Source organism: Pelophylax lessonae, assembly GCF_965119305.1.
Source record: "Pelophylax lessonae genome assembly, chromosome: 6".
NCBI lineage: Eukaryota > Metazoa > Chordata > Amphibia > Anura > Ranidae > Pelophylax > Pelophylax lessonae.
This window is the reverse complement of record NC_138773.1, coordinates 45,158,438-45,180,990: the sequence shown is the minus strand read 5'-3', so window position 1 is coordinate 45,180,990 and position 22,553 is coordinate 45,158,438. Positions and strand designations below refer to the sequence as shown.

The 22,553-nt window shown below is 40.9% G+C and overlaps 1 protein-coding gene and 1 long non-coding RNA gene across 2 annotated transcripts in view; both read right to left on the bottom strand.

Annotated features, from left to right (window-relative positions):
* Window positions 1-5,165, bottom strand: part of LOC309558889 — a 51,794-nt gene extending 46,629 nt beyond the window's left edge. The window contains exons 1-3 of the long non-coding RNA XR_014225432.1: window positions 5,055-5,165; window positions 4,571-4,796; window positions 2,485-2,550 (exon numbers count right to left, since the gene is read on the bottom strand). This is a non-coding gene — a long non-coding RNA (uncharacterized lncRNA). The remainder of the gene's footprint in view (window positions 1-2,484; window positions 2,551-4,570; window positions 4,797-5,054) is intronic.
* A 1,429-nt stretch (window positions 5,166-6,594) lies between these two features.
* Window positions 6,595-22,149, bottom strand: LOC309558575 (hatching enzyme 1.2-like; the record flags this gene model as incomplete). The annotated part of the gene is made up of 8 exons (XM_082261652.1): window positions 6,595-6,713; window positions 7,670-7,794; window positions 11,091-11,175; window positions 11,853-12,031; window positions 12,984-13,101; window positions 15,094-15,246; window positions 17,197-17,281; window positions 22,090-22,149. 8 exons carry the CDS (start codon window positions 22,147-22,149, stop codon window positions 6,595-6,597), a joined length of 924 nt encoding a protein of 307 aa, XP_082117778.1.
* Window positions 22,150-22,553: the final 404 nt, after the last annotated feature.

Here is a 22,553-nt window from a genome sequence, read left to right as displayed (position 1 = left end):
GGAGCAATATATTTAATTTACACATTTGTAAAATGTATTAAAATATTTTTCTTCATGGTAATTGTTTCATAAAGCAATGCAAATTATTAAATGGCCCTTTTGTTTATTTTTCCCGGATGCAACACTGTGCCCCAAAGCACGCTCAAGAAGATGTTCCCTAAGGAGCTCATAACCAGCTACTTAGAATTATTTTCTTTAACACATACAGTATCTCACAAAAGTGAGTACACCCCTCACGTTTTTGTAAATATTTTATTATATGTAAATTTTCTGTCCCCTCAAAATAACTCAACACACAGCCATTAATGTCTAAACCGCTTGCAACAAAAGTGAGTACACCCCTAAGTGACAAAGTCCAAATTGGGCCCAAAGTGTCAATATTTTGTGTGGCCACCATTATTTTCCAGCACGCCCTGAACCCTCTTGGGCATGGAGTTCACCAGAGCTTCACAGGTTGCCATTGGAGTCCTCTTCCACTCCTCCATGATGACATCACGGAGCTGGTGGATGTTAGAGACCTTGAGCTCCTCCACCTTCTGTTTGAGGATGCTCCACAGATGCTCAATAGGGTTTAGGTCTGGAGACATGCTTGACCAGTCCATCCCCTTTACCCTCAGCTTCTTTAGCAAGGCAGTGGTCATCTTTGGGGTGTATTTGGGGGTCTTTATCATGTTGGAATACTGCCCTGTGGCCCAGTCTCCACACTGTTGGCATTCATGGTTCCCTCAATGACCTGTAGCTCCCCAGTGCAGGCAGCACGCAGACATGGTCCAGTGTTGTCACCATCATCAAACCACATATCAGAAATATAATTTGCCTCTTTTGGGGCAAGTGTATGTAAATAGATAATGACTGCTACAAGGTTGTGGGTGCTCAGCAGAATTGAGATGCAACAAAGGATGAAAATGGTGAAAACAAGTATTTTTTTTTTTTTTTAATATATTTAATTTTTCCACAGATACACAGAAGAACAGGTTCATAGTTGTAGCCACAACACAAATACAGCACACTAATCATAACAGTCGTAAATCATCCAGAACATACACTATATTGTTAAAAGTATTGGGACGCCTGCCTTTACATGCACATGAACTTTTTAGGCATTTCAGTCTTAGTCTGCAGGCTTCCATATTGAGTTGGCCCACCCTTTGCAGCTATAACAGCTTCAACTCTTCTGGGAAGGCTGTCCACGAGGTTTAGGAGTGTGACTATCGGAATGTTTGACCATTCTTCCAGAAGCGCATTTTTGAGGTTAGGCACTGGTGTTGGACCAGAAGGCCTGGCTCTCAGTCTCCGCTCTAATTCACCCCAAAGGTGTTCTATTAGGTTGAGGTCAGGACTTTGTGCAAGCCAGTCCAGTTCCTCCAACCCAAATTCGCTCATCATGGACCTTGCTTTGTGCACTCGTCCAAATCATTTGGTGGAGGGGGATTATGGTGTGGGGTTGTTTTTTAGAGGCTGGGTTTGGTCCCCTAGTTCCAGTGAAGGGAACTCTTAGGGAGTCATCATACCAAGACATTTTCACAATTTCATGCTCCCAACTTTGCGGGAACAGTTTGGAGATGGCCCCTTCCTGTTCCAACATGACTGCGCACCAGTGCACAAAGCAAGGTCCATAAAGACATGGATGAGAGAGTTTGGGGTGGAGGAACTTGACTGGCTTACACAGAGTCCTGACCTCATCCTGATAATACACCTTTGGGATGAATTAGAGTGGAAACTGCAAGCCAACATCAGTGCCTGACCTCATAAATGGGCTTCTGGAAGAATGGTTAAACATTCCCATAGACACACTCCTGAACCTTGTGGACAGCTTTCCCAGAAGATTTGAAGCTGTTATAGCTGCAAAGGGTGGGCCAACTCAATATTGAACCCTACGGACTAAGACTGGGATGCCATTAAAGTTCATGTGTGTGTAAAGGCAGGTGTCCCAATACTTTTGATGACATAGTGTATTTGGGAGAGCTTTGGATCAATACAAGTTTTATTTATAATGGCAATTGTTTATGATACACACTTTTAGTAGGCCTGGGTTTACATCTACTTCAACTGCATTACAATTAATATTACTGTATTACTAGGTTCTAAGATATTCTGCTCCAAAGTACTAGAGTCTCCAGTTTGAATCGCTGTCAGGACAGGGGTATGTTGTTATGATCCTGTCTAAACTGCCCCTAGTATGTGTATGCCGGTGTCATAGGGACCTTGGATCGTAAGCTCTTTGTGGGAAGGGAGTGGGACTGATGTAATTGTACAGTATGCAAAGTACTGTGTAAATTATGGTGCTATAAAAATACCTGTACTAATAAAATTGGAAAAATCTGGACTTGCCGATTAGAGAATCAATTTGCATATATATATATATATATATATATATACCAATATACAGTATGTCTTTAAAATACAGATGTATAAAAACTACCATTAAAAACATTATACTGTAAAATATATATATTGTAAATCATGTCATTCTTTGTCATCCACCTCCTGTCTTCAGAGTGAAGGAAAATCATTCCGGAGGGTTTTGAAGTCAGATTTTCATACGTTATGCTGCAAGAGAAAGAATTTGTTTCAGGTATAAAATGAATTACTTCAATCTAGTATCAATCTTTAGGCTCCATGCACACTAGGCTTAAAAAAAAAAACAGTTACCTTAGCAGAACAGAAAAACATAATGTTTATATAGAGCGATTTTGTACACATCTTTAGGCGAGTTGGAAGTGTTTAGTGTTTTTTCTGCCATAAAGCCTCAATCAAAAAATGAAAAACCAAAAGTGTTTTTTCTTTCTGCCTCAAAAGGCTAAGCTCAAAATATGCCTCTAATCATCCTAATGTGTATGGATACATAGGATCCAAAGAATCAAAGAAACAAATCACCGATCAAACGGCTGACAGCAAGACTGGGTGCTCACCAAGGTCCGCAACCTAAGAAGTCCATATGCATGTAGAAAGAAAGTGGCACTTCCAGTCTCAGGAAAGTAGAAATTTGAGTTTTATTTCTTCAAATCAAAAAGTCCAACATTGACATGTGCAAGACAAACAGGATAGCAGCAAACGCGTTTCACACCATGTGCTTATTCATTGCTGATTGCAAGCAGACATGTGTCCTCATTTATGAGCCAGGCAGCACTATCTTGTCCAATCAAACAAGGGGTTTCCAGGTGTCTATGTTCCGGAAACCACTTGTTTGATTGGACAAGACACAAACCTCCTGTGGAAGCAGTGTGCATGGAGCCTTAAAAGGTTTTATTATTTTAATCTACAGCTGGTGATCCTTCCATGAAGGTCCTTGTTTAGGCAGTTCTGGTTATAATCGATAAGGTGAAAGTGCAGCGCTCAAAGGCGTGACACAAATAACCCATATAAAACATAATCATGAGAAAACGTAATTGAATATATGCAATGGATCAAAACAACATCCAAAATATATAAATGAAAGCTGCCTATCTAAACGCACGTGAAAAATTGTGAAAAATAGTTCATAAATGTAATAAGTCCATATATGGTATAAAACTCCAAGTAAGATGGTGGTGAGTCCTCCAGATTGAAGTCGCTTATAGTAGAACAAAGTAGAAATAGAAAAGTCTCCAACACTCAATGTGCTCTAATGAATCAAATTCACCTTACTAGAAGGTGAGACCACCTATGACGCATGGTCAAACACGCTCTATTTATATTCCATATGGTAGTGTTTCTCAACTCCGGTCCTCAGGGCACACTAACAGGCCAGCTTTTAAGTATTACCTTGGGGAGATGCAGACTAGAATACTGCAATCACTGAGCAGCAAATTATATAATCTGTGATGTATTTCAGTTTTCTTGCAAACCTGGCCTGTTAGTGGGCCCTGAGGAACGGAGTTGAGGAACACTGCCATATGGTATAAGGATCCAGACAAGAATCTCCTTATAAGACTCAAGATATCTGCTTGAATTCCTCCTCCAATCAACAAAAAAAATTGGGTTGACACACACTTTAAGCCTTAACACTGATCCCCTTATCCATGTAAAACAACACATAAAAAGTGGCCATATTGAAGCTGTGATAATCAGGGGAGGACCGGGGCAGGGGGCAGGGGGGCAATTGCCCCCTGGGCCACTCTGATGCCCCATAAAAAGGCTGCAGCGCTTCTGCTACAGACATGCCTAAAGGATTCCTGGTGAAGAGAAGTAAAAAGTCCCTGCTGCTGACCTACTGAGTGCGGGATGAAGACAAGGACAGAGGCCGGCTTAGACTGACACGCTGGAGACTCTCATCCTCCCGGCCAGCCCCCACCAAGCTGTCCCAGCTTCCCCAAACTGCCCCCTGCTGGCCAGGTCGGGAATCGGGATTCAGCCGGTGAGTAGAGAGTACCTGGAGTGGGGGTCAGGAGGAGGACAGGAAGAGGGAGAGTGGGAGGGGGGCAGAGTCACTGCACCATTGGCCTCTGGTTTGTACTTGCCCCCTTGGCTGAAAGTTGCCAGTCTGCCCCTGGTGATAATCATACGAAATCTGGGCCATCAGAACTATAAAATGCCATTTTAAGCAATGACTTGAACTGATAAAATGGGAAAGAATTATGACTAAGCTTACCTGGTTTATAAACAAGTCTAAACCCTCTCCTAGGGACAGTGAAGTCACTGGTGAAGATGATTTGCATGATGTTCCCCTTGGATGTAATGGATGGTGGCAGTGTTTGCCCACAAAAGACATTCAGGTTTCCGACAAACATATACTGTCCATTGTAGATCTGAAGCATATCAGCACAGCCTTTGTTCATGTCACCATCTACATCAAAATCTGTGAAGGTGATCTGAAACTGGAATGAAAAAAGATGCAAATTTGATATTTCATGTGTCTTGTATGGTGAGATGGGGCAAAAAGACAGGAAAAATAAAAAAAAAAGCAAGAAAAACAACGAGAGGAAAGGAGGAGAAAACACTTGAAGTAGATATTTTACCCATTAAGAAAAATATTGAGATTCTGCTTTGGCATGATTTTATACAAGGAAAATTAGATGTAAGATTTGGGTACTTATCCATCATACATGAAGTTTGAATCTATTGCACATCCATACCTTAGAGGAGGTGCTGATTGTCCATTGACAGAAGGCATTATTCTGGTAGTTGTTTGGGAAGTTGGCGGAAGTGATAACTCCCTGTGGGGCGGTTAGCACGCCACCACAAGCTGGAAGAGAAAACATCTTGGTATAACAAAGCTATACTATGTATTTGGCTTTATATTCAACTGCAGAGATTTAAAAACTTGGTAAAGCTACATCACATGTTTATATATTAAAAAAAATTGAAACCCGCAGGAGTGTAAAAGCCTATAACCCCAGGATGTAGGTGGACAGCGGGCACCATGAAGAACTGCAATCACAAAAGGTATGATATGGTAAAGCCCTCATAGAGCTCCCCATAGTTCCTATACAATTAAGAAAAGCATAATTCCTACCTTTATTTTTTTTTCCTGATGAAGAATGTACAAACCCACACACACCCACCCACACCCACACTCACTAATTACGCTTGTTGCATTATGTGGGTCATAAATGGTTTGAATCTTGGCTTCTTCAGCAGGGACCGGCCGAGTTTCGAACCATCTATGGGCAGGCTGATTGTACCCAGGTCAATCCATTGATCGACATGGGTACGACCAGCATGTCGGATTTTTGGCATGCGATTATTGCCAATGGCTATAGCCACAAGCAATAATTACTGTGTTCTCCTGGGAAGGATGGCTCCCCACCACCAGGAGAACACAATAGGTTTGCCTATTCATTCTGGATAAAGAGGAGCATGTGACCTCCTCCAAAGAATCAGTACACAGGCCTGAATAGCCAATCAGGCCCAAACACTTCCATATGGGAAGAGGGGGAAAAAAGTTTACCTGTGTAAGCTCTGACAAATCTTACCATAGATTTTGATTCCTGACACTGGGGGAATGCAGCTAAAGTAAGTATCACATGGAAGGGGGATCTTCAAAGAGTTCTTTCAATTTACTGAATGAGCAATATGACATTCTTTTTAACATGTACACTTGCCAAGCTGCAACATCTGATAGATATGGTCGCGTAAGCACAGACAAAACATGAGATACAATGTTGGCTGCATATCATTATCACTGCATATTGAGCCGAATACACTGCTCCATCTTAGAAACACCAAACATATAGCCACTCTGGTCATGACACAAGTTAGTTGAAAAGGGAGCTGGAAAGAATCTTAAAAGTATCTAAATCCAAGAACGAATGACATTTTTTTTTAATTACTCTTTAAAGTGTTGTTTTTAGTTTTGGATAGAGTAGGGAATGTCAGACCAATTGACAGTTATTGCCAGTTGTGTCCATACTGATAAGGTCCACCCCTTTGTTTGTCCTACTACCTGCTGTTACTAAGACAAAAAGTGAAGGCAAATCAAACATTTTAGAGTACAGAGTAACGTGTATTGTACATGGGCAGAAAAAAAAGTAACTCTTCCCTACTCAACCCCAAAAACAAAAAAAAAATGTTTTGGATATATACACACACACACACACACACACACACACACACACACACACATGCACTTAAGATCAGCTCGACCAAAACTGGGGAGTCAGTTTTTGAGAGAGGTTAGTGACGTGATGTAGGAAACATTACCAAGACTTTTACTTCCTTACCATTGGGTATGACCAACCCAGGCGTTGTGGTGGGAGCTGGAGTTGGGGTCATGGTGTTTGTCTGGCCATTTGCTGTTAGGAAAAAGCAAAATACACATTTCAGAAACAATTCAGAGATAAATAATTGAAACTGAACTCCAAGAAAAACCCTAAATAGGTGAAATGCAATGCAAATGTTTTCCTGTTCATCATTTTCTGAGATTTACACAGCTCTGCCACACATCATAGTCCCATAGTCCTGGCTGGGGAGGGGGAGACCCCCATCTTTCTCTGTTGCATTTCTTTTTTTACAGGTCCTACCAATGCTGACTGGACAGTAAAAGGAGAAGCAGGTATGATCACCCTGGTCACTCTGCTCTCCTCCCTTCAACAGCACTGTAAAACACCCGAATGTCTCCCTCTCTGAGATCTCCTATACAGGCCCTAGAGGAGGCACATGCCAAGTCAAATTTAGGTACTGCTTGCATTTGATCATGTATCATCACAGAGCTGCATTAATTTGCACCTGCCTGGGGTTCAGCTTTTAAGATAGTTATGAATCTGGGGCTTTGCCAGTATGCATATTACAATATACAAGCATATGTTACCGGCTACCAGTAGTGTAACTGTCAAAAAGTTCCCTTGGAAGAAAAAAAAAAAAAATCATAGTCATGGGTACCTAACCTGTGGCCCTCCAACTGTTACAGAACTACCAGTCCCATGAGTTATTGCAAGGCTGACAGGTACAAGCATGATTCCCAAAGGCATGATGGGACTTTTAGTTTCGTAACAGCTGGAGGGCCACAGGTTGAGCACCCATGGGCTAACTAAACAAGTAATGTATTATTTAACAGGTCTATATTTTCCTGGACTACCAGCTGACAAATATTGCTAAGAGCAAAGTACAGTGCCACATAGCAGCTAATCAGAATTGGGCTAGTGCAAGGTGGGTTACGATTGGTCACTAAGGGTACTAAACTTTCCACTTCAATTTAAACTGTTTATAAACAAATGCATCCTTTTATTATATGATTTTTAAAAAAACTTACGGCAGTTGTATAGGGTATTGATTTTTATGATATCCAGGCTACTCATGGTAACCCTCTGTCCAAAACTGACACTGTTGTCGGGAATGGCTTCCAGTGTAGGCATGCCATTTTTGGAGAAGCTATACCTGTAAGCAAAAAAAATGAACATGAGTGATACGTTTGAAATGTCAGGCTATAGACATTTAACTATTTAATTTACACAATAGTAACAATTGTAAATAGTAAAAATGCATTGAAACAAGCACTTACTGACCTCTCTAGCTGCAGGCATCATGAAGTAATTTAGAGACCCATAATTGCAGAATTACCAAATATATTTTGTGAACATTTTTCCACAGAGAGACATTCAGGACACTCTGCTTCCATTTTTCTTTTTAATAACTCAGCAAAGTTTAAAAGGATTTAAAATCCATTAGCCAACACTCATTATGTGTGAACACGAGCGTGTTCAGAAATGGTCATTGAATGGATTTTAAACTTTATGTTGAATCATCACATAGAGCATTGAGTGTCCTAAATATGCCTGTGGAAAAATCTTCACAAAATATACTTGGTGATCAAGCCGTATTGGGACTATTAATTACTTTATGATACCTGCAGCTAGAGAGGTTGGACTGAAACAGGTGCGCTCCAAGATCTGCTGCTGCGCTGCTGAAGGAAATAGCGGTGTCTTTGACTCTTCTTTTGGATGTGGACTGATTTTATTCCCTTCCTCTGGGGTAAAGCCTATGAGTGCAATGCATTTTTATTGCCATTTTATGAACATACCTGGGAACTAATTTTCTTTTATCCAGCCAGTGATTCTGGCTTTTCACTTAGGTTACCAGCTTTCTGGGTGCTGGACTCAGTTCTCTGGCTGTCTACTGATTGACAGGAGTGACTGTAGAGTCAATCCTGTGAGGCTGTAATGTTCTGGTACCTCTGGTACCCTTGTCTCCATATTTCTCCGCTCCTAATTGCGTCCCATCTTGTGTAACAAGGGACGCATATACCTTTAAGACCGGATGACATCATTGCCGAGCGCCGCTATGAGCGGCTATTTCAATCGCCGGTTTGCTCTCACTCATCGTTCGTTCAACCGCCATGGTTGGAGCGTCCCGCTGTCTGAAGTCAGCATACCAGTTCGACACGTTCCTGTATCTCGCTACCTGAACCTGTTTTCGGATCCTGTGTCTCGCCACCCGATCACCCCTGGCATGCTGTCTTCACCTTCACCGCATGTTCACCGCACCTACTCCTGTGAAGTCGGAGCTGCTGACATTCTCCCTTGCTGAACAGAAGCCGGAAACCTCGCTGGTGATCCGTATCTCGCTACGGGATCACCCCTCTCCAATGGACACTGTTACTCCTAAACCTATCTAAGTGATAAGTACCCCGCAGGGGATTCTTACTAACCAATCTCCTACTGTCATCTACTGCAATTACCAAGACTATCTGTATCTATCTATTCACTATCATCTGCATAGACTGTTAGCTCTTGGGACTACCTTCAACTATCCTTGCACTAGGTTACTCTGTCTAAGTATACTCCATCTGTGTCCTCTTACCATCTGCACTATACTTGACATCAGAACCTATCTGCTTTACCATCACCTGCAACTCTCCTAATACTACTTCTAGTGCTCTCCATACAATAGCCTGTCTCTCATCTATATATCCTCATATATTCTATCCCTCCATTAACATCTATTAATATATATATGGTATATAACAGGCTGTACACGGTGATGAAGTCCTGAGAGTTGGATATGTTTGTTCAACAGATTCTCTACAAGGCTACTGAGTGTAATAATTCTGCAGCTGTAAATCCATCCACTAACAAAAACGCATGAACGTTACAGAGGCAGAGTAGGGACTGGATAGCTTCTGGAATGAGGATTCTGCTCTCACCTCCCTCCAATTTAAGCCTAATTGGGGTGGAAGAGAACAGTGAGAGGGGGTGCTCCCTGAGAACAGATCTTCTCTATTTAGGCAGCCACTGGGGTATGAGGGCAGACTTCCCTTCTTCTTGTCTTACCTTGTCATGTGACATCACATGGCCAGAGAGAGAAAAAGAAGCCATCTTCATTCTTGGGTGGGCTCACAGTGATAAAGGTCTGAAATGTGAGTTCATCAAGGGAAGGGAAGGGAGTATCAACTTATAACTCCCCTCTCCCCCTTTAAGCCCCAAATAGTCCTTCAAAACCCCCTACAGCCACCCAGGGCCCCTTTGTTCAATACATACCACAGAACCCCCCCATCCCAGCCTTCTCGTCTCATTTGTTTTCTTAATGCCACTGATGCCTTGGACTGACACCATAACACGCTTTTTTCCCACTAACACAGGGACATTTTTTCTCCATCTCCTCACGCCAGGATCAAATCATACCTTCATATACCACTGTTGGCCCCATATTTTACTGTTAGACAATATGGTCGCTACTTTTTAACTTTAGTTTTCTGCAGTGTGCTATTGGTGCATGCACCAATCATTACATACAGCGTGCTGCTGATAGACCTACCCCATTTTTATTATCCCCTGTCACATTGCTTAGCTCTCTCTATGCAAAGCAGAAAGAACTGTAAGATAAATTGTATGAATGGGCAGACCATTGTATGCATTTGTACTGCTTCGTATGATGGAGAGAGTGATCTACTATCTATTCCAGATGAGACTCTAAAGCCTGGTACACACTTAGCAGGTTGAATGAAAAAAATACCTGAACTCTCTGGTTAGAGCCACTTTACTAGCAGTCTGACGTTAGTACAGCAATCTTCCCTGCTGAGCTGTTGGCTCCCCGCCAGAACACTCCAGTCTGCGCTCTCAGTCATTGACTGGGAGTGCTGATTGGTAGCTGATTGACTTTTGGTTTCCCAGCATGCTTTTCCAACAGAAGCTGGGCAAACGGCTGGCTTGTGTCGGACTGGCTGACGTACACACAGGCCGAATGTCAGACATTTTTTATTGAACCGGCCGATGTCTCCTGACATTGGGTCTGTGTGTACTAGGCATGAGTTTCCAAATGTGCTGAACAGAAGCAGACTATGGGAAAAAATAGAATTGTGGGTTTTTGTTAGCTGCATCCCCATTGAGTAGAGTTTCTCTAACTTATTGTTGGGTATATAGAATGTAATTAAAAATCTTCCCTGTATGAACACAAACCTCAACAACACTATATCAGTAAAATTTTCAGGGGTTAGACTCGCTGTCAGGTTAATACTGTCCCTTTAGCAACCACTCTTCTAATTTTTTGTCTTACTCTCATTAAGAAGAGGAAGTGAAATTCTCCCAACAGGGTCACAGACAGAGGTAGAAACGTAATATAAGGAAATTGGTATAAAGTGTAAAAAAAAAAAACACTTCTGTGTCTAATCAAGCTGCTCTCTAAAAGATAAATACACCTTTCTAGGAAAGAAGTAGTCTACAGCAATCTAAACTCACTTGGAGTAATGCATGATGGAGCCATAATCGTATTTGGTGAGATCCATGTTGTAGGTATCAGTCTTCTTAAAAGCATAAGCAAAGCCTAAAATAAAAGCCAAAACAGACGTTCACACCAGTAACAAAAACACTGTACGAGTAGTTATTAAATCTCATTTTCTTATGGAGTCAGTTTTTAGTTATAGCACTGTCCCTCTTCATATGACACTTCTTTAGTCTGGTCCACATTCTCCAAACCTAAAAAAAAACAGTTTTCACTGTGTGGTTTAAGCACCTTCCACACAGATGCCTTGACTTTGCTTACCACCTAAGGACATCACATCCTCAGTCCTGATGAACATTTCAGTTGTGTTTTGTTTCTGGCATCCCGGAGAGAATGCGAATATTAAAGAAATTAAGATCACCTGATCTCTCCTGATGGCGACGATCAGCCACTCAGAACTGATCCTCACCTTCAGCACAAATGTGACCAAATGCCTAGACCATCAGACTTGTGGTCAGCATTAAAAAGAAGCCTGTCAGCAGGATATCTAATGGATGAGGCAGGCACAGATACATTTTCAGAGTGTAATGTTCTAAATTTTGCCATGTGACTCAAATTACTTTGAGTTGAAAGTTAAATGAAAGTGTTCATTGGTTGTATGTAGAGATTCCAACAGTTGACCTTAAAAAATTCCATCTGTGATGGGGTCATACTGATCCAATGGCTTCAGTACTCAGTGCCTCAGCTGAAAATCCTTCAAGATTGCTTCATTTACATACCGTCTTGGATGTTATTCCACAGGACATTCACATAGCCGTCTCTGTCATTCCTCATATGTTCGTGGTGGAGACCTAGAGCATGTAGGGATTCATGGATAGCAATTCCCTTCCATACACATCCAGATGTATCCAAAGAGATAGTCTGTTCACCTCCGATTCGTCCCACCGTAGACCAGCATCTGAAAAAAAAACTGCAGCTTTAGTCTAAAACTTAGAGGATGGCAGTGAGCTGGAATACAATCCCCACATAATTAATAAATATTAGGCCTCACTCAAGGGCTAGTTTTTGAAAGCAGTGGGCCTATGTGCACAATTTTAAATTGTGCCCCCTTGCCTTGAAACAAGTGCAAAAGTGAGAGACTTCATATTGCACTGAAAATTGGAAGTGGCCTAAAGAGGTGTGATTAAATAGAGTCTGGGTTGACTTACATTGCATAGAAGGCAATGCTGAACAGGGAGTTTACAGCACAGTATCTGTACATTCGAGGGGCCAGGGCCAAACGTTAAACATTTGAGCACATGCTCAGAGGTCAGTACTACTGAGCTCCGAATTCTGCATCACTTACTACTGACTTCTGAACTCTGTATCTCTTACTCTTGACCCCCTGAACTCAGCATCACATACTCCTGACCCCTGAACTCTGCATTGCTTACCTCTGACCCCTGAGTGCTGCTTCACTTACTCTTGAACTTTGCATCACTTACTCCTGACCCCTGAACTCTGCCTGACTTACTACTGACCCCCAAACTCTACATCACTTACTACTGTCCTTTGAGTCACTTGCTACAGAGTTCAGGGGTCAATAGTGACAGAGTACAGAGGTCAGTAGTAAGTGACAGATCTCAACACAGCTATAGCACAAAGGGCACAAAAGAAGGAACTGAACTGTGTTTTCCCACAATTGTTGTTGTGCAATGTGTGAGAGCATAGTAGGCCTCACTTCCCTTGGGGCCTGTGTGAACCGCACACATTGCACATATAGTGAATACACCACTGACCTCACTCCCAGAGGATGAACAAAACAGCAGGGAAGCTAATAAAACCTAAGTTCATCTAGAGGTAAGAACTGCTATTATTAACTGCTATTTCCCTACATGGGCATATTTGGACTCATGTTATTCATTACATACCCATCCTGAGGCTGATAATTAAGGTAATCAACCTCTGATGTCTGCTTGGTAAAACGGATACATGTGAGGCTTTCAATGTCCTTCATTGCAGACTGTATTACTTTTGATTCATAGTCACCTGTATAAAATAGAGATGAACATATAACTAAACAGAATTAAGTCTTTTCTCAGTGTACATTTATTAAAATGGAAGTGATAGCTTCATGTTTTTTACACTTTGTAGTGCTGTAAAGGAAGGACTTTTGGGTTCACTTTGAGCTGGTGTACAAAGCTGGTTAACTATCAAATTTGAGATCTAGCAACATAACTGTGCCATAAATCAGCCATTTTTAAGTGACCCTTCTGATATCCCACTAACTGGATCAGCTTTAACAGACACTTCGCTATGTCTACTCACTCCATGGGACAGCTTTCAAACACCTTAACCATCAATACCAACGTGTGCGCACATTGGGAGGCTGCCCCACCATACACAAACCTATGTTGAGTGTTGGTCAGTGCTGTGATTAATGTATTTAAGGGGTCATTTAAAAGAAGGGCTGCATTGATTGTAAAATCTCCACTACAAAGCACCAAAATGGATGTCTGATGTTCCAATTACAGAGCCCAGAAATTGATTTCTGATGCTCCCATTACAGAGCCCAGACGTGGATGTCTGATGTTCCCATTACAGAGCCCAGAAGGGGATGTATGATGTTCCCATTGCAGAGCCCAGAAATGGATGTCTGATTTTCCCATTACAGAGCCCAGAAATGGATGTCTGATGTTCCCATTACAGGGCCCAGAAGTGGATGTCTGATGCTCCCATTACAGAGCCCAGAAGTGGATGTCTGATGTTCCCATTACAGAGCCCAGAAGTGGATGTCTGATGTTCCCATTACAGAGCCCAGAAGGGGATGTCTGATGTTCCCATTACAGAGCCCAGAAGTGGATGTCTGATGTTCCCATTACAGAGCCCAGAAGTGGATGTCTGGTGTTCCCTTTACAAAGCCCAGAGATGGATGTCTGGTTTTCCCATTACAGAGCCCAGAAATGGATGTCTGATCTTCCCATTACAGAGCCCAGAAATGGATGTCTGATGTTCCCATTACATAGCCCAGAGATGGATGTCTGGCGTTCCCATTACAGAGCCCAGAAGTGGATGTCTGATGTTCCCATTACAGAGCCCAGAAATGGATGTCTGATCTTCCCATTACAGAGCCCAGAAATGGATGTCTGATCTTCCCATTACAGAGCCCAGAAGTGGATGTCTGATGTTCCCATTACAGAGCCAAGAAATTGATGTCTGATGTTCCCATTACAGAGCCCAGAAATGGATGTCTGATGTTCCCATTACAGAGCCCAGAAATGGATGTCCCAGTTGCTGCTACAATGATAAACAGACCACAGAGTATAAAACAATAATTTTGAGTTTCCCCTTTAAATCGTCCATTGCTTAATATGTTCCATATCTAGCACAAAAAAGCTTACTCCCACGCAAAATCAGAAACCTTTTTATGCAAGCAGGAAGTGACTGGATTTGTATAATTAGGTGTGTCCTGTTCTGTAGTATATGTGAAGGGGTTCTCCATGTAGAGCTAACAATGCAGCCTAAAAGGAATGATTTGCATATTTTGCCCACTGTCCTATTAGTAGGAATAAAGTTTTTGTTTTTTTAGTTTTGTTTTGTATGTGATGACACACTTTGCTTTTTTAGCTCACTCAAGTCTCAAGTGCACCCATTATCAGACACTGCAGGTCACATGTAAGGAAAAGCTAAGATGAAATGTGCTTAAAAATAAATGTAGCACTTGTTTTTATTAATGGGAACTTATAATTATACTTCAAAAAACTTTCAATTGGTAGTTACTGCTGTAGTATTTACTGTGTGATGACAATATTCTTTTAATACATGTTGACATTATTAACCACCAAGTTGATAGAGTTGTATTACTCTCTGTAAAACTGCAATAGCCTTTTTATGCATTATGCCATACTTTTAAATGTGGATGGGTCATTTTTAAAATTTGGAGTTTTCAATCAGTAAGACAAGCAACACTGCCAGATCATTACCAATAAAGGTATTTTGACAAAATTCTACTTTAACACTGATAGACAAAGAAATACTTACTATAGTCGCTGGATATAACGTATGGAACATAAACGTTTCCATCATTAGATTTTCTCCACAGGCAGATATCCTTGGGGCATCCATTACCAATCCTTTCATTGCTGTAAGCGATGTCCAAATCCCCAACAACATACTCCCCAAAGAATATTGGTCCTAAAAGATTAAATATAAAGTGTTTCGTAAAGGAAGCGGGATTGTGTCAACTGATCCAAAGAGCTGCCCTGAAAATATCCAGTTATCACAGTCATACATACATATACACTAAGGGGCCTTTTTTAGGGTTCAAAAGTAAAAAAAACAAAAAAAAAACATAAGGGTTGTCATTGGTAGCCTCCCTAGAGTCATCTTTAAGTAGATTGGAAGATTTCCAACACAAAATCTTTTTATTTTTTTTTACTTTCACTTTCAGTTTTAGTAAACAGGACAAAAAGAGGGAGCATCTCTCTAATAGGGACACAGACAGCAGTAAAAACCTAACAAGTGTTCTAATCACTTCCCATTCTATCCAAAACTAAATAAAAAAGTTTGACTTTAGTGATACTCTAAAATGTTTCTTGCATCCTAGTGCAGACATCTGATAAAATTGGTGAGCCAATCACAGAAGCAGGAAACCTCCTTCTGGCAGTTTTCTGTGGATATTGCCATCACATATGGCATTTTTTGGCAGTTTAAGAAGATTGCAGTACAGGGGTTTCTAGGCAGGGGCTAATGCATTCTATGCATTAAAATAAAAAACCTTCTGTGTGTAGCAGCCGCCCTACAACCCCCTTATACTTACCTGAGCCCCATCTCTATCCACCAATGTCCACGAGTCCCTCGGCCGTCCGAGACTCTCCCTCCTGATTGGCCGAGACACAGCAGCGGCACCATTGGCTGCCACCACTGTCAATAAAAGTCAGTTAGCCAATCAGGAGAGAGAGGGGGCGGGGCAGAACAGCAGCTCTGTGTCTGAATGGACACACAGAGTTGCAGCAGGACTCGTGTGCCCCCATAGCAAGCTGCTTGCTGTGGGGGCACTCGACAGGAGGGAGGGGCCAAGAGAGCCAAAGAGGGACCCGAGAAGAGGAGGATCCTGGCTGCCCTGTCAAAACCCCTGCACAGAGCAGGTAGGTAAACATGTTTGTTATTTAAAAAAAAACACAAGACTTTACAATCACTTTAGCCCTAAATTAGAAAATGGCTTGTACGGCAATTTTAGATGCTATAATTTTTTTTAAGATAGTGGAATTACCTTAAGTAATACTAAACACACGCTGTTTAATTTACATTATCCTTTCTATTTCTGTGTATGGATGATGGCACTGTAATTATTTTAAATAAAAAATACTTTTTTCCTAATTGATATGCAGCTGTCACATGACCTAGCTCATTTCCAGCCTAAATATAAGCAGAAGGAGCTTTTAGTCCCCTGCTGCTGGTCACATGTTTAAAAAAAAAAAAAAAGCCTTTTTAATTAATTTTAACTGGAGTAAAAATAATAATAATAATAATAATAATAATAAATAATAAATAATATTATATATATATATATATATTTTTTTTTTTAAATCAAATATTTACTATTTTTTGGCAGTAACAGGGTGTGGGCAGTTACAGACTGTGTCACGTCGCACCCTTCCAGTCTGTGTCTTAGAATAAGAAGGAGGTGCAGCCTCCATTAATCTACAGTTAATATCCCATCCCATTGTGTTTAGCAGGTTAGTGGGCATTGAGGAGGAGGAAGAGCGTGGGATGTCATTTACCACTGTGTATACACCCACATGTGCGACTCTATAGTCACATGAGCTGCTCAGATGGTATAGAGAGGAAATTCTCAGCACAGAAACTCACTGAAAACTGAGCATGTGCAGAGTTGCCAACCCTGCTCTTTGAAATCTCTAGCTTAATTGGGGACATGGACAGAAGGGGGAGATAGAGAGCAGCAGGATCAACCAGGTTTTTTTGCAGAATACAGAAAACAAATCTCATAGTGACTGAGTATGAACAGCATGTAATACACCATTTATTGATATTTCTTACATAATGTGGGTTTAGTGACGCTTTAAGATTTACATATACTTTATGTTAAATAGGGCTGTTATCCATTTTAGCACAAAATCTTACCTTTATTATTGACTTCGTAAATCAAATCCGTTACGGTTCTATCGTCTGTTGTGGCACATGTAAAGAGGAAAGATTCAGTATAAAGCTTACATGGTTTATAATGTTACTATTATACAGTATATATATATATATATATATATATATATATATATATATATATATATATATACAGTATATTACAGAGCTGGCTTGTTTTCGGATCAAGCTCATGGTCCTGTGGAGATAGATAAGTGATAACCAAAGTGGACTTATAGAAAAATAATGTGAAAAGGGTAACACTGTACTAACCCTACCCTCTGAACAATTGCATTTATTTTGTGAAACCTCAATATAGGAAAATTAAAATACTTGGGTGGAGGGAGGGTCTCATTTTTACAAATTATTATTTTTTTGTTTCTTTTTCCCTTTTAAGCCAACATACTTTGGCCTAAAGGTGCCTTTTGTTCACATATTAAAGTCAGGTAATGCAAGGTTGTTCATTGATTCACAGAGACTTGTTTATTGACAGGTTATCACCTAAAGGAGTATGCTTGGATCCTCTAAGGTTCCGTTTACATTTATGTGATTTGGATGTGTTTTTAATCACATCCGATTCGCATAACATGTAAACCGGACCAGCTTTCAATGGTGCCGGTTTACACATGTCTGGGGTGGCCGCGGTCAATTTTTGAAAAGGGTCCTGTGTGATTTTGGGTCTAGTTCAGGTGAGAATTCAAGTAAAAATTTGCACCTGAATTGCACCTGAACAGGTGAACAAAAACACACCAGACCTAGGACAGCAAACAGCAGCCGGACATGTGTAAAGCTAGCCTAAAAGTTCATATTTAGGTAAATAGAGAAGGGAGACAGGCCAGGCACAGATAGACAAAGTTACGAATGGATAAAGTTATATAATATGTCCAGTGGATCTTTCCATACAAGCTTACCAATAAAACATTACTACTTCCTAGTTAATGCTTTTAACTACCTGTCTACCAAGGTCATTTCTTTTTGTACACATAGTAAAATTAACATTTTACCCCCTCAAACATTTGCTGGAAGCAGAGACCCTGGGAAGAAAAATGGGGTTGCAATTTTTGTAGGTCACAAACAAATTTTAGTGTACAATCACCCAATTGCTAGGTAAAATAAAAGGTTATGTTAGATAGATAGATATCCAGTATGTCAAGCCTTAAAATAGCATGCACCCATGTAGCACCAACAAACTTTGGTACCCAAAATGGTTCCTAGGTGATGCTTTAAAAGCCTTTACAGGTTAAGCTTAAAATAAACCATGAATGATAGCTCTGTAATTATTGTTCACTCTGGCGATAACCAATCACTGTTTTTGTACCTAGATGAAAGGCACATTTTTTGTAGGTTTGTACTGGTACATACTTGTACATTGAGTGTTAATAGCCCCCTATGTGATAGCTTAGTACACATGACAGGTTTTCTTTAATGGTCTATTAGACCCTCAATGTCATCTTTGGGCCCCACTGAAGGTGATCAAGCATAGATTGTGCTTAATTAGTTTTTCCCTGGCCACAGTATCCAGGGAATAACAACTGTGAACCCAGAAGTAAATAAATATTAGGGATGAGCTCAGGCATGTTCAGACATAAATCCAAACCCACCATCCTGCCCAGAAGCTGTGAAAGCAGACAGCCAATCATAGACAGTTTAAGTATTCCCTGCCCCACGGTTGAACTTATTCACATCACCTTGCATATGTGTGGCAACGGGACATAGAATGCCTCCATTGCCTATGATTGGCTGTCTTTGACAGCTTCCTGGTGGTATACAGGGGCTCAGGCAGGTTCAGAGTTGTGTCCAAATACCTGAGCCCATCACTGTTAAATACTAGTCCCTTCTGGGTTCATACATTAGAAGGGAGATCAACCTCCACTCCACCTGTTGACATCTTCCATGCCCATTCCAGGCTGACAGAAGGGGCAGCGGAGTCTGGAACACATGGTAGGAGTAGCTGGGTGGCAGATCAGTACCATAGGGGTTGTACAGTAGTGTTTAAAAGCCTATGCTAACAGCCACTGTTTATAAATGTTGCTGGCAGACAAGTGGTGAAAGATTAAAATGTGTAAGAGTTCTGCGGAAAGTACCCTCTTAGCCTTCTCTACAGCTTGTCCCCATTTTTGTTTAAATGGTGACCAGCTTTTTCAGACGAATGAGCCAATATATTTTGGTGTGTTTCAGCTATATTGTCACCAGATCTAGTTTAACCAAAAGGCTTGTCAAGTCTTTTGATTTTTAAAACCTGCAGTTCATCTGGGATAATCCAAAGATTGGTAACATTCAAGCAACCTACAATCAGACTTTATAAGTATTCTGGTTTGTATACAGTTTTTTAGTGCATAATTTCATAACTGGGACAAACCAATTACCAATCAATTCTGACCACTAGCTCATGTTTATACAGAACTTTAACCAGTCCATTGGGTCTTACCTTGTGTGTCCATTATCTCCCACTTCTCCTTTTGTTGTATTTCCTGCCAAAATAGACATACAATTCCATTACCAATGGTGGATGTTAGGTGGACAATAAGCAACACCTTATGTATCAATTAGTCTGAATTGATACAGTATCATAGGAGCTGATTGGCTGCTTTTGACAAAACCTTCCACTGTATTTCTGTTTTCACATTTTCATAGATGTTTCAATATGACATATTAACATTACTAAATAATACAGGAATCACGTTTACTGTATTGGCACAATTTTCATCCATTATAGTGCTTTGTACCTGCCCAACATGAAGGATCAGAATTTAGGTCCTTTACATTCTGATGGGTGGGGATCATTCAAGTAAGATAGAAAAATAAGTAATGAAATTAGTCCTGACTAGCAGGCAAAGACCAAAAAAACAACAGACAATACTGTTGAAACTGATATAAAAAAGCAAGTTTAGCCAAGTCTTTCCCCAGTATTTACGAACTTGTCAAGAGTTATGGCATCCTATGGGAACCTCCTTCTTTTGACCATACATAAAATTTGGAAATTTTTAGCAAGAACTGGAAAATTAAACATTGTGACAGGTGCATCATTGCACCATAACAATACATGTTAGAGAACAAAGCCAAGATGTTATAGGCCCTACCCCGAACATTTATGACTAATTTTGAAGTCAGGTCACAAACACAACAAATACTTATAGACATAAGACATGGACTGCCAGACTTGACTACCATAACAATTTTTTTATTTGCCCCTCCTCTGCCCAAATTAAAAAAAAGTTACAGTTCCAGGTAGTTTCAAGCTAGAATTTTCTCATAGGACAGACATAGGCATTCGTAGAAAATATTACTAAAGAAAATAGTAATTCAAACTCTGCAGATCAGTTCTACCCAATGGTAATGCTGTTTAGACAAATTTTCTTATTAAGAAATAGAGATGAGCTCAGGTATGTTTGGACACGAGTCTGAAAACCTCTCTCCGTCCACCTTCTGAGTGCCACCATAGCAAACCACTTTCTATGGGGGGCACTCGTGCTTAGGTCTTAGCCCCACCTCTCCTTCCTCCTCACTGGCTGTGATTGGCAACAGCACGAGCCAATGGCTCTTGCTGCTGTGTCTGAGCCAATTGAGGGATGGTGCCCCAGCTCTTGTGAACATCGCTGGATCGAGATCAGGCTAAGGTAAGTACCGAGGGGGGGGGGGGAGGAGCAGCATAGAAAACCTTCAGCTTTTAGAACCACTTTAAGTTAATTTAAAAGTGAAGTATGGTCAAAGTTTTTTTCGCCATACTTTTCATGTAAGTCACAGAAGTGCATATACTTGTGTACTCCTGTGACCCATGAGTCAGAACAAATTGGGCTAAAGTTTGCTGCAATATGATGTCATAGAGCCGCACCAGGCTCTGGAAGGATCCCGACAATAACTTTGGAATCCACCCAGATGCCTGCTTGCCAGCTGGTTTAGTCTCTTAGTGTACCAGTGGGAGCCTGAGCTAGCTGCTCCTGCCCCCTTTTCTGCCTGGTGCTCCAGTGAGCGCTGGAGGGGCAGAGCAGAGAGCGGTGACTTAAGTGCCGGTTTCCACTAGTGCGACTTGCTGTGCAACTTGACACATGTCAAGTCGCACAGCAAGTCAAAAGCCATTTGTTTCAATCGGGCCCGTTTTCACTGCCGCGACTTCAGTTGCGGCGACTTCAAAAGTAGTTTGTGCACTACTTTTGAGCCGGCTTCAGGGCGACTTCCCTCTATAATGAGGGACAAGTCGCACTGAAAGCCGCAGTTAACTTTCGCTACGAAGTCATGCTAGAAGTAGCATGACTTCGTAGCCGCGGCAGTGGAAACGGAGCCTTAGGGAGACAGAGAACTGAGCAATCAGTGGTCGTGTGATCGCTCGGTTCTCAGAGCCGGCGGGGGACAGCTGCAGAATCAGTCCAATGCTGCAGCAGGGAGATGAGTATAAATGTTGTTTTTATTTTTATTTTTTAATCCACAAATATCCTTTAATAGAAATTATAAGCTAATTTTGTCTTTTATTAATTAGATAATTACATTAGAAAGCTAAATATATTGGACAGAAGAATTTATAAACTAGTTATATATTTTATCTATTCGAGAATTAAATTAGCTCAGTGGAATTAGTTAATTGGGCAATAGAAGTTATAAACTAGTTATGTAAAAGAACTACTTTGCCAGTAGATATTTTTGACTCATTTCACCATCTCTGGCAGTTTCAAGCAAACTCACAGAGACGTCTGTACCATGTACGTGAATTTTGGACTATTTACCCACTTTTCATAGATAAAAGACACTTTGGTAGAACTTACTTAGCACCAGTCTTTGGATATGGGTTATCCCTAGAGATTTGTAGATTCGGCATTATTGCTAATATAAATACAAACATCATAGTCATTGCAGATATAAAGATATGAATGTGTTTATACTCACCTGAAAAGGTAAAGCCAAGCACACGCTGCACATAGCAGCAAGAAGTAGTAAGGTCTTCATTTTCTCTACCCTCCTCTGTAGAGACTCCTTCGGTGAGGCTTCTGGTTTAGTACCTTAGCTCTAGCCTCTGATGTCCTATATATATATATACTACTAGCCAATCCTGCTGGCCTCACCCTTCATTATACTTTGATGCTCTGTGTCATTAGAAATTTGTTACACTATGTAGGGAGGGTTGTCATGTACTATTGTTTCATAACAACAGGTGTTGTGTAAGGGTGTCCATAGACAATTTGATAAATTCATTCCAGTTTTGATCATCTCTTGCAATTATTGAGCCTATTTTCGAACTTCTTTGGGGGGGTTCATTGCATCGTTACAACCCAAATTACCTACCTTTGCAGCTTAAGAGGGGCAGTAGGGGTTGTAAAAATTAGGCTCAACCAGCTGTTTTATCCAAGGAA